This window comes from Furipterus horrens, unplaced genomic scaffold (assembly GCF_987537825.1).
Source record: "Furipterus horrens unplaced genomic scaffold, mFurHor1.1.pri manual_scaffold_8, whole genome shotgun sequence".
Taxonomy (NCBI): domain Eukaryota; kingdom Metazoa; phylum Chordata; class Mammalia; order Chiroptera; family Furipteridae; genus Furipterus; species Furipterus horrens.
The window spans coordinates 94,891,902-94,909,557 of record NW_028327178.1 but is presented as its reverse complement, the minus strand read 5'-3'; the positions used below and the strand labels follow the sequence as shown (position 1 = coordinate 94,909,557).

Sequence of the window (17,656 nt, the reverse complement as noted above, 5' to 3'; positions counted from 1 at the left end):
ATGCTGGTGAGTGTGGGGGAAGACAGGGATGCTTGTGTTCTGGACCGAGCCTTTCTGAACTCAGGTTTCTCATCTTTTCAATGAAGAAGTTGGATTATACAGGGTTGGGCAAAAGTATTATAGGTTACAGTTGTTCGTATGCAAAATAATACAATAATTAATAAATAATAATATAAGAATAGACTGTTTCATGTACTCAGAACTGTAAACCTACTTTTACCCCAGCCTGTATAAAAGCAGTTTCTAGGTATCCATCCATCCATCCACCTACCCCTCATTCACCCATCTGCCCATCCAAACATACATACATTGTACACACATTCTACTCACAGTGGGGAAGGCAAGAGGAGTGTCTTAGGTCAGGTTTCCCAGAAACTGAGCCAGAGACAGGGATCCTTGTGAAAGTGATTTATTTCATTAAAAGTTGCTCTAAGGAGAAGGGAAGTGAGGGAAGCAGGGCAGGGTTGGGGAGGAGCTAAGCAAGGATGTGGCCTGATCCCACAGAGCTGGTTCCATCTTAAGGCACAGGCACTGGTCTTTTGTGCCTGGTCTGCTGGTAATCAACCCAGGCTGATACTGGGATGGGAGGCAGGGTGAGCCTGTGGTCCAGTTCAGCCAAGAGCAAATCTTCAGAGAAGAGAGCATCCATGAGCCATTTACAGCCAATACTTATGGCTGTGGGGGATGGGTGTTGTGGCCTGATGAGGGGGTCTGGGGGGGTGTTAACAGCATCCAACACGGAGGGCATTATCATTTATGCTTAAGAGTTATTCACCTTTGCAATTACTACTTCCTGAACACCTGCTGTATCCCACGCCCTGAGCTTAGCACTGAGGATTCAGCAGGAAACAAGTCTGGTGTGTTCTCTGCCCTCAGGGGGTCTAGTGGTGAAGAAAATGCAACAGGTTATCACAACTCAGTGTAAAAAACACCTTGTGACCATGGGGCCATACAGGGGGCTGTGGGAGGACAGATGCCTGTGTGACCCCAAAGCTCATTCCATGAACATTGACCTCACAAGGTGCCCAGGACAGAGGGAACCCAGAGGAGAGTGAGGCTCCCTCTGCACAGGGGAGGAATCAGGGATGCCTTTTGGGATGAAGTGGCTTTTGAACTGGGTCTTGATGGATGAATAAGAGTTCAGAGTCAACGGGAAGGGTTGGAGCCAGGGGAGAAAGGGCATTTCAGGCAGAGGGACCAGGGCAGGCAAAGGCCTGAAGGCCACAGAGCAGGTCCCACTCCTCTCATTGCGCACGCATGTCCTCTCTCCTCCAGGTGGTCGGGACAGAGTGGGGCGGCCCCTACTTCTGGTGTCAACCACCCAGGGCGACTGGGAGGCTGCATGGTGCACGGCTTCGGAGGTCACCAAGCTGCTTTGCTACCTGTGCACTGTCCCCAGGTAAGAGGGTGGGCTGGCTGGCCGCTCCATCCCTCCAACCTCTCAGCCCGGAGCCCAGGACAAACCGCTCTCCTAGCAGGGGCATAGCCAGAGGCAGGTGAGGTAGGGGACATGCAGTCAGAGCCCCGGTGTCACCTCCAAGAGCCTCTTCTCACTGCCCTGTTGCCTCTCTGTGCCTCAGTTTGCCCTCGGCGAATAATAATAATAGCAGGCATTTACCTCCCTCCTACTCTGCTTTACAGTATTGAATTCCTCAGTCCTCACCACACTCCCATGAGGCCGAAATTAGAATTCTTGCCATTTACAGATGGGAAATGGACTTCTAGTGAAATGAGACAACTTGCACAGGTGACCAGATACCTCAGCAGTGCCACAGCTCTACCCCACGCTGGCCACCTCTGGCTTTGCCTGTGAACTGGCTCGTTATAAGGCTTGGAGGCCATGGGTTTATTTTCCCAGCCTGCTTGATCGTCAGAATGGCCAAGGGTACTTGGAAGCCCACAGACTCCCTGGCTCCACCCCTTATGGCCAGATGTCTGGGGGAGATGGAGTTAGGTAGGGGTGAAGGATCAGTATTTTAATAAGTTCTGACAGTTGGCCGGTTTGGGAAATCTAAGGTGATCACTGAAAAGTGCAATGTGAACCAGTTAGGGTGTTTCGGCTGCAAGTAACGAATTCCAATTCAAAATGTCTTATCTGATAAGGAAATTTATTATTCTATGTCGGTGCCTTACAGCTCTTGGTAAGAACTTTTTAAAGGAGAAAGACTTCCTTCCCAAAAGTCCCTCAGCAAACTTCTGAGGTCTCATTGGCCAGAAATATGTCACATGACCCATATCCAAACCAATCACTGGCTCAAGAAATTAGATCCCTACTGTGGGCCTCAACCAATCAGAAACTAGCCCTTATGGTGGTGGTGGGGATCAGGGTCATATGGAAGAAGTTGGATTCTTGAACAAATGAGAGTTCTGCCCACACAAAAGGAGTTTATGATTATTTGGGTGTAAGAGAGAGCTGTGTGAGGTATTGTGGGAGCACTGAAGAGAGAGCGATGGGCTTTGGAGAAGAATCATGGAGGGCTTCCTGGAGGGAGGGGCACTGGATCTTAGTCTTGCAGAATGAAGAGTCTCCCAATTAATCAAGGCTTCTAGCAGCCAGTTTCCCTCACCTCCCACTAGATCCTTTCCCCTAGAGGACCTGGTTTATCCAGCAACACTGCCAGTTTTGTTTACAACCCACAGGCCAGAAGATAAAACCAAGGGGCTGGCAGTCATGATTGATGCCAGGAAGCAGCCTCTACACCCTGGTCTGGTCAGTGCCCTGAAGGCCACCCAGGTGAGTGGGAGATGGACAGCATCAGCCTAGCAAGCCTTGGGGGCATCAGGAACCTTCATGGAGCCCAGGGGGCTCAGAGCTGGGTCCAAGGCCCCCAGGCAGGGACTCCTAGTTGCATTGAGCAGAATTCCCAGCTGAAACAGGCTTAAAGAGATGGGCTATTCATTGGTTCATGTGACTCCACAGTCCAGAGTTAAATCCAACTTAAATATGGCTGGATTCGAGGGCTCAGGTATTGTCCCCAAGATCTGGTTCTTCTCTTTCCATTTCTGGCCCTGTTCTCCTGGGACGGTGCTGCTTTCATCCATGCCCCTGTCTTGGTGGCATTCTGGCTCCCAAAAGCTCTGACTTCACATGGTCTTTCTATCAAGTCCAGTAGGAAAGAGTGAGAGATTCTCTTCCCAGAAGTTGCATCAAGTTTCTTTGTGCCCCCTTAACCCCGCTTGGCTCAGATGTCCATCCATCAACCAATCTCTGTGACCAGGGGAATGTGACACACTGATTGGCTTAGGTGTAGGTCACATGATTCCTCATGAATTGAGCATGGGGGAGGGAAGAGATTCCTAACTTGCTGGTATGGGCAGCAGACTAACTGGAAGTTTGGCTTATGCTTACCTCATGGTCTGATCTCCTCCTCCTCGTTGTACAGATGAGGAAACTGAGGCCCAGAGTGGGCAGGTCATCTAGGAAGTTTGCAACACAGCTTAGACCTGCTGCTCTCTCCATGTGCAGATGGCTCACCCTCCACACATACCACAACACACCAGCTTCGGGGAACCCCCCTCCTCTCCCCAGCCCTGGGCCTATTTGCTGGCATCTTAGTGGGGAGGCCCAGGTGGCTTAGTGACGTCCTGGGAAGAGCAGCTCTGAACTGCTTTTCTCTCACAGGCCCTGGACCCAGCCTCCATCCGTGCCATACTCTTCCTGGGGGAGGAGGAGACTGCTCTTCCACTGGAGACATTACCTGACATCCAGGTGAGGGGCAGGCAGTGTCAGCCGAGGCAGAGAGGAGTTGTTGGGCTTGCACTGAGCTGGGGTGAGGAACTGCAGAAGTCACGGGTGAGGAGGGGCCCTGAAATAATGTACTGAAGGTCAACACATGCAAGGCCTGGATGCTACAACTCCCCAGCCCTGCCCCAGGTTACAGAATTATTTCTCTCTGGCAATCCTTGCCACCCCTGGTGGGCACCACCATGTGATTGACAGCTGCACATGGCATAAAACCTCTTGGAAAAGCTTCATCAAGCCAATCGCTTCCCCCCTTTTTTTTCAGATGGGGAAACAGGCCCAAGGCCATACAGCAAGCTGGAGGCAGAGGTGTCTTTTCCTCCTGATCTCCCCGTATTTCTCTCCCTAGTTTCTCTCAGCATCTCCAACGCAGATGCAGAGTTAATTTGGGACTTTGCAGGAAGGAGCCCAGCAGCTCCCTTTAATTAGTGGCAGGCAGCGCAACCATAAATGTGAGCACTGCGCTCTGCCCTGTTTCAGGGGTTGATTTTAAAGGGCTCCTACTCCTGGTTAGTGACGAGGCACCTTGTGAGCTAGAGATACGCTTTTCAAGCTTTAATGTGCACTTGGGGGTCTTGTCAAAGTGCAAGTTCCAATGAAGCAGTTCTGGCTGGGGCCTGGGACTCTGCATTTCTAACATGCTCCTAGGTAATGTCGAAGCTGCTGGTCCGTGGACCACACTTTGAGTACCAGGGATAACTAGTGGGTCCCCCCCAAACCACAAATCAGCCCAGTCCCAAGCTTAGGTATCTGGAGCTATTTGTAGCATAAACCTCAAACTTCACTGCCTGGGAGAAGCAGTCACCTAGTTCCTCCTCCATGTCTTAGGGGACACTGTTAGGATTTGGTAACCTTTCTCAACAGACTCAAGGAGGAGATGGCACCTTGGTCGGTCACTGGAGAATGGCACAAGGATTGTAAATAAATTGCATGACAAGGGCCTGCTTCAATCAATCTGTGTGCTTGCCTGGCTGGGCCAGGAGAGAGCCAAGCTCAGAGGGCGCACATGTTGTGATTCATTCATGATGTCTGCCTTGGGCACAGGCCCGCAGAGGAGCGGTGCAAGTGCTGCTTATTTGCTTTTCCTCACCCAGGGTCTGGTTCCGAATTTGGGTTTCTCAGAATTCCCAGAGCAGATCCGTTGCCCAGAAAGCAACTCTTAAAGCCAGGGCCAGACTTACCTGTGGGAGGTAGAGAGGTGCCGGGGCTGGGGTCTGGACAGGACCTTCTCAAATGTCGGTCCCCACACTGAGTCCCTGGTCCCCTTGACTTGCTTCTTTTGTCTGCAGGTAGAAGTGCTGACCTCCTTAAAGGCCCTCAGCCACCACGTGGACCCCAGCCAGCTGCCCAAATCCCTGGAAGGCCCCTTCCCCTACTGCCACAGCGAGTGGGTGCAATTCTTCCAGGTGTCTACCATCCCAGCCTTCAGCCCCACACCCTCACTCCTTCTCTTCCTCCCTCGCTGTCCTGCCTCCTGGGCCCATTCACACTATCAGGTTCAAAACTGGTCATTCAACAAGTGTTTAATGAAGGTGCAGAGTGGAGTAATTGAGAGCTCCGGCTCTGGGGTCTGACTGCCTGGGTTCTAATCCCAGCTCTGCTGTGTGACCTTGGGTAAGTTATATACCTTCTCTGAGCCCTTTCCCTCATCTATAAAACGGGGGTGGTGCTGTAATTATAGTACCTCCTTAGGGGGCTGTTGTGAGCAACAATTGAGTTAATGGGGGTAAAAAGCTTAGGAGAGTGCCTGGCACATGCTAGGACCTATGTCGATGTTAACTGAAAATGAATACAGACACCTACTCTGTGGAACCCCACAGCTCAGCTCAGGAGCCCAGGGTCTGGTGGGAAAGGCAGCGTCCCCTCTTGTAAGAGGGAAATGTGAGAAAACTACCAGTGCTGGGTTCCTACCCTTTGAGGGGGCATTTCGTGCTCAAGGTAACCCATGAGCACACACAGGAGGGCGTGGCTGTCAACAGTACACAAGGTGACCGGCTTAAATGGCACTGAAACCTTGTCCAGCAGCGCCTGCCGGGGTTTTCTCTAGACAAGAGCTGCTTATCCGTGGCACTATTTGCATTTTGGGCTGGATCATTTTGTTGTTGTTGGGAGCTGTCTCATGCATGGTAGCATGATTTGCACCACCCTGGGTTCTGCCCACTCTGACCATGACAACCAAAATGTTTCCGGACATTGCCCATGTCCCCTAGGGGACACCACTGTCCCCCACTGAGAACAACTGAGCTATACTGAGAGCCTACAATGTGGTACTCTTCTCCTTAGAATCATGTCTGTTTTAAAAATAGGCTGTATGTTCAAAATTCAAGTGGTACAAAAGGATACTGGAAAATCTCTTCCTAGTTGTCCCCTGGGCCCCAGTTCCCTTCTCCAATGAATCCAGTGACTCTCGAACTACGTTTTTGCTTTAAAACCTTCCCCTTAAATGAAATCTTACCTATAGAGCCAGAATATAAAACTGGTAATGATGAAGACTAACACTCTTTGATCCTCACACCAGCCTATAAGGCAAGAGCTGCTGTGACCCCATTTTATAGAGGAAGAAGCAGAAGCACAGAGAGGTTAAGTAACTTGCCCAAGGCCTCACAGCGAGTAAGTGGTGGAACTGGGTTGAAGTGTCACCCTTACCCCTACCCTCTCACCCCCCCTTTCTCCCCCTTCCCCAAGGTACCCCCACTGGCCTGGGGATAGCTCAGGCCTGCCTTTCTTCTGCCTCTCTCATTCCCAGCATCAGTGGTTCTCAAAGTGTGGTCCCTGAACCAGCAGTGTCAGCATCACCTGGGAACTTGTTACAAATTCACAGTCTCAGGCCCCGCCCCAGAGGAACTAAGTCAGAAACACAGGAGCGGGGCTCAGCAGCATGGATATTAACCAGCTCTCCAGGTGATTCTGATGCAGCTAAAGTTCGAGAACCACCACCTAAAGCCCCTGCTGTGTCCTCCTGGGTGGGGGAGGCGCCCTCCTCACCGGCCCAGGATGACACCCCACACTCCGGTCTCTGTTCTGCAGAGGTTGGACCCTTTCCTTGCTGACCTCCGCCAGGCCTCCTCCCTGCTACAGGCGTCCATCAAGGAGTTTGAGAAGGGTGACCTCCCTGGAGGGGCACAGGTGAGCCAGGAGCATGGGGTGGGAAAGCCACGCCACATCCCAGATTCTATAGACCAGGGGCTCAATGAAGGGGACAGCCCGGGTGGGCAGGAACATCCCTGCTTTTCATTTATTCATTTGACCAATATTTACTGGGTATTAACTGCGTGCACCCAGGGACCCAGCCTGGGGCAAGCTGACTTGTCCCTGCCCTCACGGGACTCATGGTACAGTGGTAGAGGTAGTTTTAAAAAAGTGAACAAAGAAATGGACATGTAGTTACAAATTGTGCCAAATGCCACCTCACTGAAGAGATAGTACTTAAAACCAGGCCAGAAGGATGAGAAGGAGCCTGCATGGGAATAGGAGGGGGACCGGGCTCCAGGCGAAGGACAAGTATGTGCAAAGGCCCAGAGGTGGGATTATGCTTGGTATGTTCAGGAAGGTCATGGAGGCCGGTGTGGAGCAGAATGAGATGGGGGAGAGGGGTGAGGCGAAAACTAGACCTTCTTGATCCAGCAGGGGCTGAATCAAAGAGGAGCTGGGTTGGGATTTCCTTCTAAGCGGGCAGGGGAGCTACTGGTAGATTTGCACTTTGGGATCCTTCCAGCTGCCATGCAGAGAACAGACTGCAGGGGGAGCCAGAGTGTGGCAGGAAGACCAGTGAAGAGGCTAGGATGGGTCCCAGCAAGAGATGAAGGCACTTGGACCAGTGAGATTGCCCTGGTGACGAGAGGAGTGGCTTGAGGAAGTGTTTTTGAGATAGAAAGGATAGACTTTCTGTAGGACCTTGAATGCCAACCTGGGGGAGTCGGGCACGATCTGGGTGTGGGGAGCCCTGGAAGGGTGTAGAGGGAGAGTGGGGATTGGGTTTCAGGCCACCTTCCTACACTGGCAGGAGGCCTCCAGGTGTCTGAACAAGTCCAAGGAGCTGATGGAGGCCGTGCTGAGGGACCCAGGTCTGCTGGGCCTCCAGCGGGAAGGAGGAGCCACCCTGGCCAGGCTGCGGCAGGGGGCCAGCAGGCTGGACTTCAACCCGGATGTCAGGTACAGGTGCCCTGTCTTTTCCTCTCCCACCCCATCCTGCTTCTTGAGTGTTTGGAGCTGGGGACACATGGGGTGCGCCTTGCAGATGCCCAGGATAGGGATGTTTGCAGGGGCCATATCCTATCCCTTCTCTGCTGTCCTTCTTCAGCCCGGTCACCTTCAGACTGAGGTGGAGGACAGCCCTGCCTGTTTATGGTCACACTCATGGATCAAGCACTTTCTCTGACCAGATACTGAGCTGAGCCTGGCCAGGAAAACCTCACAGCCACAGAATAAATAATAAATATTCCTGGGAAGTACCAATTTTCTTCAATTTAGGGGTGGGAGCGGCAAATCAGTAATTAAATCAGTCATTGGAAAGATTTTATCTCTGCTAGAGCACATGGTTCCCAAGTTTGCATAAGCTTCCAAGCATTTGGTTATTTAACCAACTCCTAAATTGCACTTAGGATGAGCGCAACATTGTTTTAAGGGCTTTACAAATAGTAACTCATTTAATTCCCACCCATGAGGACACTACTAGCCACGTGGTAGTATCCTCATTTTACCGTGGAGGAGCCTGAGGCTCAGAGAGACGTTCACTTGCCCAGGGTCACAGAGCTGGGATGTGGTGGGGCCAGGACTTGAACCCAGTCAGCTTGTCCCGGAAACTTGAACACAACACCCTGTGCTGTGCCTGTAGGCAGTCATGCTGATATGATCACTGGGCAAGCAGTGGGCCCTGGTACTAGGTGTGGAGTTGTCTCCCTGTCCCTCACATGGCCTGGTGGGGCTGGCACTGTGATTGCCAGGATGTCCCTATCTCACTGGCTGGGCGCCAGGCCCCTCTAGTCCATCAGAGGCCCCTCCAGACCGTTGGCCACCGGCATGACCACCAGGGGGCGCTGCGGTCCCATGTGAGCCGCGCTGCGTGTTTGTTCTGCAGACCGGTCCCTGCAGCTCCCGCCCACCGCCCCTTCCTCCCTCCTTCCGCCAAGCAAACTGGCATTTGCATCCAGTCCACGTCCATGCACTCTGGGCCCTCAGCTGGAAGGGCAGTGACCCGTGGGGAGTGACAGCCAGATGGGGAGGCCCAGAGCAAGACGCCCTCCAGAGAAGCAGGCTTTCCTTTCCTCTCCTCTTCCTTTTCCTTCTGAAGACCAACACCCCACCACCACCACCAGGGCAGAGGAGGGTGGGGTGGGATTTGAGGGGTGTTGGGAAAGCCCCGTGATCCCTCCCTTTACCCAGTGTTACCACGTTTAGATCCCATCCACAATCCTTCATTCATGTCCTGCTGGCTCAGAAAAAGCTGTGGGCTGGCTTCCAGTTCAAACTGCCACAACTGAGTCAGTTCCTCTCTCTGGACCTCGGTTTTCCCGTCTGTAAAATGGAGGCAAGGTGGAGGGGGTGTTACAGCTACTCACTGTCACTGCAATAGAAATAACAAGCGCTGACAAACACGGAGTGCCCTGCCCTGTGTGAAGTGCTTTGCATATGTGAGGACTGTTTCTCAGCCCTGGCTGCCCTCCCCCTGACCCCAGCATCTCCCGAAGATGTTTAGGAAGCTCCAGTGTCCAGGCTTCCCTCAGACCTGACTCAGTTGACCTGGGGTGGGCCTGGGCATCAGGATTTATAAAGCTCCCAGGGCGGGGTCTAATGTGTAGCCAGGGATGAGAGCCAAGGCCTTCGATGATGTAATCCTTGCAAGCAGTCTGTGAAGTGGGCTCTGTTATCTGCACTTCTGAGAGGTGAAAAAACAGAGACACAGAAAGGTTGAGAAATTTGCAGTAGGTCCCAGGACAAGAAGGTAGCAGGACTGGTATTTGAACTTAGATCTATCTAGTTTGGTTCATACTCTCCTGGGTAAGTCCTACTGTGTCTGCTGGTCCTTCTGGTCCCGTGGAAGACCAAAGCTGAGGCCCAGAGAGGTGTAGGGACCTGCTTACTACCACAAAGCAAGTCAACAGCTAGAATACCCAGGACAGGGCCATGGGTTTGCTGGGCGTTGCAGAGGCAGAGGCAGGCCTATACTGGCAGGAGTACTGGGGAGGGGTTGTGTCTTGGGCCTTCTCTCACCCTCCTCTACTTCCCAGGAGCCATCTGGCTGAAGCCACTGCCCTCTACAGCCTCTTGGATGAGCAGCTTCACGTCCTGGTCACTGCATCTAATCACCTCCTGGGGAGGCTGGAGCTCCGAGTCCGCCTGGGCCGCTTGGAAGCTGCCATCCACCAGGTGAAAGGGTGGGGTGGATGCCTAGGAGACGTGGGGGCTTGTGCCTGGCTGTCCTCCACAGGGAAAGCCCTGCCCCAGCCCTGCACTTGCTCTGGTGTAAGGACATGAGGTTGGCCATTCTTCAAGGGCTAGGCAGACATTGTTGGAGCATGGCACGAGATGTGATACTCAATAAGTGTTTAATGTGTGAAGACCTAACCCCGAAAGCTGCACTTATTGTCCACCAGCTGTGTGCCAAGCCCTGGGCAAGAGCCTTTGCATACATCATTGCTTTCTAAACTTGTCACTTACCAGTGATGTGGGGAAGGTGCTGGCATTTCCCTCGATGCTGGAAGACATGATGTCACTGCCCCATGGTCACATACTTAGGAGGGTCTGATCTTGGAGCCCACATCTGTCACCACTTTATCTAATCACATAAAACAATGCATCCCTTTGTGCCTGGGGCCGTGGAGCACAGTGTGCTCTGGAGCCAAGAGGCTGGGGTTCCAATCCTGGCTCCAGTATTTACTGGCAGTGTGATCCTAGACAAGTTACTTTACTCTTCAGTGCCTCAGTTTCTCCTTCTGTTAAATGGGGGATAATGTTAGTGCCTGCTGCACTGGCTTTGCAAGGATAGAGTAAGTGAACACACATTCTTTCAGATACCCCAGAATAAGGAAACTTCTGCTCATGAGGTCCAGAGCCATGCTACCTCCTCTGTCCCTTGCTGGATCCTCATGACTGTACCATCTTGCCACTGAATAAACTGAGGCCCAGAAAGGGCAAGTGCCTTGCCCAGTTCACACAGGAAGCTCATCACAGGCCCACGTGCCTTCCTCTACAGCAGGCAGCCTTTCCTCCAGCACTGTTTGCACTCCCCCAGGGATGGGGAGCTCATCACTACTGAGGCTGCTTCTGGGTGGCACTGAGCGGTTAGAATAAGCAGAAATTTGCCACCCTGTGACCTCATTCAGACAAGTGTGCCCTGCTCTGTGCAGAGCGCTGGCCAGACCAGATGCCCTCTGGGGTCCCCTTTGAATATTTGAAGAATATGACAATGCACATCACCCCCCACCCCCAAAGTTGTCTCTTTTCCACAGAACTGGGAGGGTTTCAGTCCAGGCCAATGGGCACAGGCCCAGCCACTGAGTAACTCAGGATGAGGAGACCTCTCTTCCAGGGAAGTTGGGGAGCTGGCCAAGGGATGTCTTCCCAGCAGCCCCTCATGTCCAAACCTCCCTCCCCTGTCCCAGGTCAGCAACTGGATGGAGCAGGAAGGAAGCCGCAGCCTGCAAGCACTGATCCCCAAGGATGGAAGCTTGGAGACAGTGGAGAAAACCCATGTTGAATTTGAGGACTTCTTCCTGCGGGCTGCAGTGCGTTCCAAAAACTGAGGAGCAGGACTGGAGCAGATGGAGAGGGCAGTGGAGGGGGTGGCACGGCTAGGGCAAAGGTGTGGAGGTGGGAGAGTGCAAGAAAACTTCCAGACAGTGAGGAGACCAACTTGGATCAAAATGGGTTCAGCTTAGATACTGCCTCCTCCAGGAAGTCTTCAGGGACCATCAAGTTCAAAGGTGACCTATCTCAGAATTCTTCAGGGAATTCCCAGGACAGTGAGGGATGGAGGTGGGAGAAAAACAGACAGAAAGGTAAAACTGTGTGGACACAAAGACTTTGGGGTCAGGGAAGTTTTCCAGAAGAAGATGATACTAAGCAGAGTCCCAGCTAGGCGAAGTAAACTGCCTCCGCAAAGGCTTGGGTCCCCATTGTATAGATAGGGAAACTGAGGCTCAGGAAGTCTCATAACTCAGCAGCAGGGCAGTGGGAGGTTTCTGACTCTGAGGGAGGCCTCAGCTAAGGTGGGAGCTGAGTGGATGCCCCCTCTTTCCCCACTCAGGCCCAGTACCGGCGAGGCCTGGACCTGTCCAAGCAGGCAGCGCAGCTGGAAGCTGCAGCCGGAGGAGCCAGTGAGGCAGGAGGAACACAGTTTCCAGAGCTGGCAGCCTTTGCCTCCACCCAGCGGACCTTCCAGGCGAAGCTGACCCACTTCTACATGGCTGCCGAGCGGCAACGCACAGACCTGGAGACGCTGCTCCAGCTGTACCGCTTCTGCAAGAAGGTGAGCCTTATGGGCTCCTGAACAGACCCCCCCCTCCAGCGGGGAGGCAGAGAGCAGCCCAGACACAGCACTAGGCTCTTTGCACGATTCGTTCCATAGTCCCGGGGATGGGGGAAACTATTACTTCCATTTTCCAGAAGGGAAACACTTAGAGAGGTTAAGTCACCCCCCTAAATTCAGGTCCAGCTGATCTCGGACCCCAGCTTCACCCACTGCATCAGGCTTCCTCCCAGGGGCCCTCAGATATGACCTGTTTCTTAAACATTGGGATTAGGTGAAGGACTCTAGGGGTTTCTGAGATTCTAATCAAAACCATAGGCTTTCTCTCCACACATAGATCTCTATCAGCAACTTCAATCTGGTCTCACCCCTTTGTTTCAGATTTGGAGAAACAGCATCAGAGAAGGGCTGTCCCTTAGCCAAGGTCACACAGCAAACTCATGGCACCATTATAGTGTTCTTTCTCATGCCTCACCTTGCCTGAGCAGATGGTATGAGCAGGGGTGGGAGGGACAGTTGGCTGAGGGTGACACGCTCCAAACAGAGGCCTCAGTCCTAGCCAGGAACCTGGAGTTTGGCCAGCAGGGCAGAGGAGAGGATAGGGCTGCTATGGTGGAGTGGGGGTGGGGGTCAGGCACAGAGCATTGGGGTGGGAGGCAAGAGGAACACCATTACTTTGCATCTCTCATCTTTTGGCAACCCAATGGGGCAAGATTGATCAGCGCATTTACAGATGAGGAAACTGAGACCCAAAGAGGAGAAGGGCCTTGCCCAAGGCCACATAGCTGGAGCAAAGAAGAGTTGGAATCTGAATACAGATATGTTCATGCCCTATGACATGGCCTGTGTTCTTCTCCAAAGGTGGGGAGGAAGGTGGGGAGTGGCAGCCCATTGACCATGTCCAAGCCAGCATGATGATGAGGAAGCTTAGGTGATCATTAGGAGAGTAGCCTACGTGTTGACTGTGTACTCCACGCCAGAGCCTCCTCTAAGTGTCTCACAAACCTTGCCCCATTGAATTTGCACCCTGTCTTTATGAGGGAGGGGTGCCAACATTGTATCCATTTTAAAGATGAGGAAACTGAGGCCCAAAGAGGAAAGTACCTGGCTCAAGTTCCCCCAGAGGACCAATGGTCAAGCAGAGTTTGACTTAAGAACCCCCTACCACTTCTAAATCTCTTCTAAACCTCTTAGTTTCTGATGCAGAAACTGAGGCCTAGGGGAACCGGGGAGCAGTCTGGGAGAGCTATGACCCAGCTGGAACAAGAACCCACATCTTTGGCCCGGACCCAGTGCCCTCAGCTACCATCACCACTGAGGACAAAGTGTGAGAAGCGCCTGACCCCAGCCTCCCAGAGGTCAGGCTGGCCCATCCTAGTGGGGACAGGACACACAGGATGCTTTGATACTTCGGAGGGCAGTGGGAAGGACTTCCATCAATCACTCCATGGGCACTGGGAGGCACTCTCTGTCTCCCTGGGTCAGGCAACGGAGGCAGATGTGGGCCATGGCAGTAAAGGATTCCCCCACTCCCATCTGTACAGAAGTTAGAGAGCGGGGCAGCTTATGCCAGCATGGTTTGTATGGCCTCAAAGATATATCACTGCTCTGGGCCTCAGCTTCTCGTCAATAACAGTGATGATAATAACAATAATAACCAACTCTTCCATAGTTCTGATTACATGCCCTGTTCCAGTCATTTTGCACATCATTTTATTGTCACACTAACCCTATGAGGCAGGTACTATTATTATGCCCATTTGGTGCACAAGAAAGCACAGAGAGGTCACGGAACTCACTCAGGGTCACACAGCTACAAAGTGGCAGAGCTGAGATTCAAACCCAGATGATCTGGCTCTAGTGCCGGACTTGCCAGGTAAAATTAAATTGCCAAGAGAATGAAATTAAATGTAAGTAACCCTCAGCCCAGGCTTTGCTCAAATTTGGAATTATGATTTATAACACCAGTATTATTATTATCATTAGTAGCAGTAATGCCTCATGGGTTAAGGATATCTGGAAGCTTCTCCCTTGCTCATCAATTTTAGCTCATTTCAGCCCCATTGGCCTTCCCTGGAGAAACCAAACTTGCTCCAGCTCTGAGGCTTTGTACCTGCTGTTCCCTCAGCTGGGAATGCTCTTCCCCTTGACCAGCTGGCCTCTTGTCTTTCTTCAGTGCTCAGGTCGCGTGTCCCCTCCTCACAGAGACCCATCCTGACCACCTAGCACCTGCCCCCCCCATTCTCTCATCACCCTGTGCTTATTGCTTCATGGGGCCCTTTGGGATCTGAAAGAATCCTGTTGCTTCATTGCCTGCTTGTCTCTTGTCAGCCACCTGCGAGGTGAGCTCCCGAGGCAGCAGCTGGGTCTGTCTGGGTCCTGGTCCTGTCCTCAGTGCTTGGCACAAGGCCGACGCCCAGAGGGGCCCAGTGAACGCTGTGGATGGCAGGCGGGTGGCTGGAGGAAGGAAGGCTGTGGGTGCGTGTGGGAATGTAGAGTCTGGCCCGGGACTAGAAATTGTACAGGTGGTGGCGGCCCTGACCTGGCGTCCCACCGTGGCCGTCTCTCGCTCTCTGACCCGGGCAAGCCTCGTCCCCTCTCTGGCCCTGAATTTTAACCCGCACAAGGGTTATTTGGGCAAGATGATTTCTGAGGTGTTATCCATCTCTGTCCAGCTCAGCCTAAAAGATGGAGTCCCAGACAGAGAGACAGACAGACAGACAGGACAGCCCAGAGCCGGGCGCAGTCCTGGGTGAGGAGCGGGCATGCAGCAGCTTTGGCACTAAATAATAATAACACGATTGTGCCGCTAACGGAGATTTATGGAGCCCTTTCCCCGCCATGAGCTCCGTGTGCTTCTGCGAATATGAAGCCATTTATCTAAAGACAAGTTCCCTTAATCCACGGAAAGATGGTTTCTTCGGAGAAAATGGTTCTCCAATCCCCACAGCCTAACAGCTCGCTGTCGGCTTCTAAATTAATGGAGAGAAAGATTATGTTTTTCATGAGCTGCTGGGAACGTGTTGGCTCCTTTGCAGCCTGCAGACATTTTGTGGGTGAAGTGGGGACAGGCCAAGTCCCAAAACGGGGCAGAGGAGATGGCGGGGCCTGAGCTGGCTGATGGGCTCGCTGGTCCAACGAGAGGCTGGCCTGCCTGTGCCAGTTTCTCCTGCACAAGGAGATGCTTGGGAGATACTCTCTGAGTTCAAATCCTAACTCCTCCCTGACTTGAAGTGTGACCCGGGCAAGTGATTTCACTCTCTGAGCCTCAGTTTCTTCCTCTGTCAAATGGGCTGTTGTTGCAGTTGGTGTGATCAGACGTGAGACTCACAGAGCCCGGCAGACAGGCAGTACTCAGTAAACATGGGCCAGGCTCCTCCCTCAGTGCCCTTCTAAAGGGTGAATACAATCCAAGAACCTGAAGATTCAGCTCTCAGAAAGCTTTCTGTGGTCATCTCCTACAACCTCCTATTTTACAGAAGGAGAAATAAGCCCAGAGAGGCCTAAGTCCTTGCTGGCCCACAGGTGTGTTAGACCGCACCTGAAGTGCCCAAGCATTTCCCGGGGGCAGGTGTGTGCACCCTGGGGAAGAGAGGGAGACCACTGTCACCGCTGTCCCCAAAGAAAATCATGGCCCTAACATTTCGGGGGAAAGTTATTAATTCAGTCCAGCAATGCTTATTGTCCTCTGTCTGCTCGGAGAAGGCTGCCTTGTCCTCATGGAGCCTCCTCATGCAGCCCCACCTCCTTCTCTTCTTGTCTCCCAGATGACCTGGTTCCACATGGACTGTCAGGACCTGATGACCCAGCTCAAGCTGGGGAAGGCCCAAAAGGCCAGCCCTGGGGACCAGCGCCGCCTCCACCGCTACCTGCAGCGACTGTCGTCCGAGTTCCCTGCTGAGAAGCTCACGGCCATGGGGCTGCAGGCCGCCTCCCTGAGCTGGGAAGGCCTGGGCCACGGCCTGTGGGAGGAGGCCCGGGCGAGACATGGGGAGATCCAGGCCCTCCTGCAGAAGGCATTGGCCCACTGTCCCTGCTCTCTGGGTCCCACTGCCCACTTGGCACACCTGGAACTACGAGGGACAGCCACCAAGGGCCAAGGTGTGAATGGAAAAGTCACTTCCAAGGGCTTCCAGGACTCCCGGGGCCTGGATCACTCACCAAAATCCCGTTGGCCTCCTCGGACCCCCAAAGAGAGGCAACACAGAAGTCTCCAGGCCAGCCCTCTGCCCCAGGACGCTGGCCAAGCCGCAGAGGCCGAGGAAGGCAAGGGCCCCCACGAGCGCCTTGATCCTGCCCCTGAGCATTTTCTCACCCCCCTCTTCTCCTGGCAGCGGCTTACTAGACAGAGTCGGATCCCCCACCCCACCGGGGGCAGCTCCTCCTCCGAGGGAACAGACTCGCAGACGTCTCTGGAGGACTCGCCCCAGACAAGTCCCCCTGCCTCCCTCTAGCTGGGACCCCCCACTACTACACCGGGCCCAGGGGGTGCTGGTTGGGGCCAGCTGCATAGTGACCTAGCCCATCAGGATGTGGCTTCTGAGCACCCGGTGTGCGTGGTCTGTGCTAAGGGGACAAGAGCGGGCACCAGGAAACTCTGGGAAGACATGACCCTCGGGAGGTCAGCACAGGGTGCAGTAGAGCATGGACTGGCTCCCTCACCCCCATTCAGACCCTTCCAGAGGTCTCAGCCTTAAGCAGGCCACATGCCCAGCTAGAGTTCAGGAGTACAAGGGGCATCACTGCCCTCAGAACTATGAGTGGGAGATTTGGGAGTGGCTTCCGGTCTTAGGGTCCCATTGAAACAGACCCTGAGACAAGGGTCCAAGTGTCCCTGTATTTGACAGTAATCCCAGGAACCAGTGGGGGAGCAGCAGGGAGGTGAGTCTGGGAAAGGAATAAAGGGGGTTTTATCAAGCACATTACTGCATGCTATTCATTGCACCACTGGCCTTGGGCAAAGAGAATCAATCACCAGCTGGAGGCCAGTTAGTGTCCAGGGAAGGGGGTTGGAGGGAGGGGGCAGGGGAGGGACCGTCTGCTCCACCTCTACTCTCACTGGGCAACTCCAAGCCTTGTGGGCCATCCATCCCTCTCAAATTCAAGGATACCCACAGTCTGGTCTTTGCACTCCAGAGAGAACCCTCAACCCCCTGATGTTCTCTGTCTTCTCCCCTCCCACCATCTCCCCCCACCCCACCCCCAGGCTCCACCTCTCTTTAGGCACAGCCTCTGGTGCCCAGAGCCATGGGTTCTGCTGGTGGCAGGGGCCGGACAAGGGTTGGAGCAAGATCCCCTCCAGCAGGTAGTGCTGGCAGACTGGGGACAATGGGCAGAGAGGCCTCTGATCTGGAGTAAAGGACAGCAAGCCTTGCACCCTGCCCTGAGTAACCTCTGCTTGGCACCCCTTGAACGCATTACCCTGAGAGAGCGTGTGCCCAGCCTCT

General features: G+C 53.4%; 1 protein-coding gene across 3 annotated transcripts in view; it reads left to right on the top strand.

The window, feature by feature from the left end:
- KIAA1755 (KIAA1755 ortholog) overlaps positions 1-17,097 on the top strand; it is a 32,760-nt gene extending 15,663 nt beyond the window's left edge. For 2 of the 3 annotated variants that reach the window (XM_090286391.1, XM_090286389.1), the window contains 10 exons: positions 1,276-1,399; positions 2,641-2,734; positions 3,623-3,709; positions 5,032-5,148; positions 6,770-6,868; positions 7,746-7,894; positions 9,970-10,108; positions 11,344-11,466; positions 11,988-12,209; positions 15,977-17,097. In XM_090286391.1, coding sequence (XP_090142517.1) covers positions 1,276-1,399; positions 2,641-2,734; positions 3,623-3,709; positions 5,032-5,148; positions 6,770-6,868; positions 7,746-7,894; positions 9,970-10,108; positions 11,344-11,466; positions 11,988-12,209; positions 15,977-16,663 — 1,841 coding nt within the window. In that variant the 3' untranslated portion in view covers positions 16,664-17,097. The remainder of the gene's footprint in view (positions 1-1,275; positions 1,400-2,640; positions 2,735-3,622; positions 3,710-5,031; positions 5,149-6,769; positions 6,869-7,745; positions 7,895-9,969; positions 10,109-11,343; positions 11,467-11,987; positions 12,210-15,976) is intronic. The other variant, XM_090286390.1, reaches the window with a different exon arrangement.
- Positions 17,098-17,656: the final 559 nt, after the last annotated feature.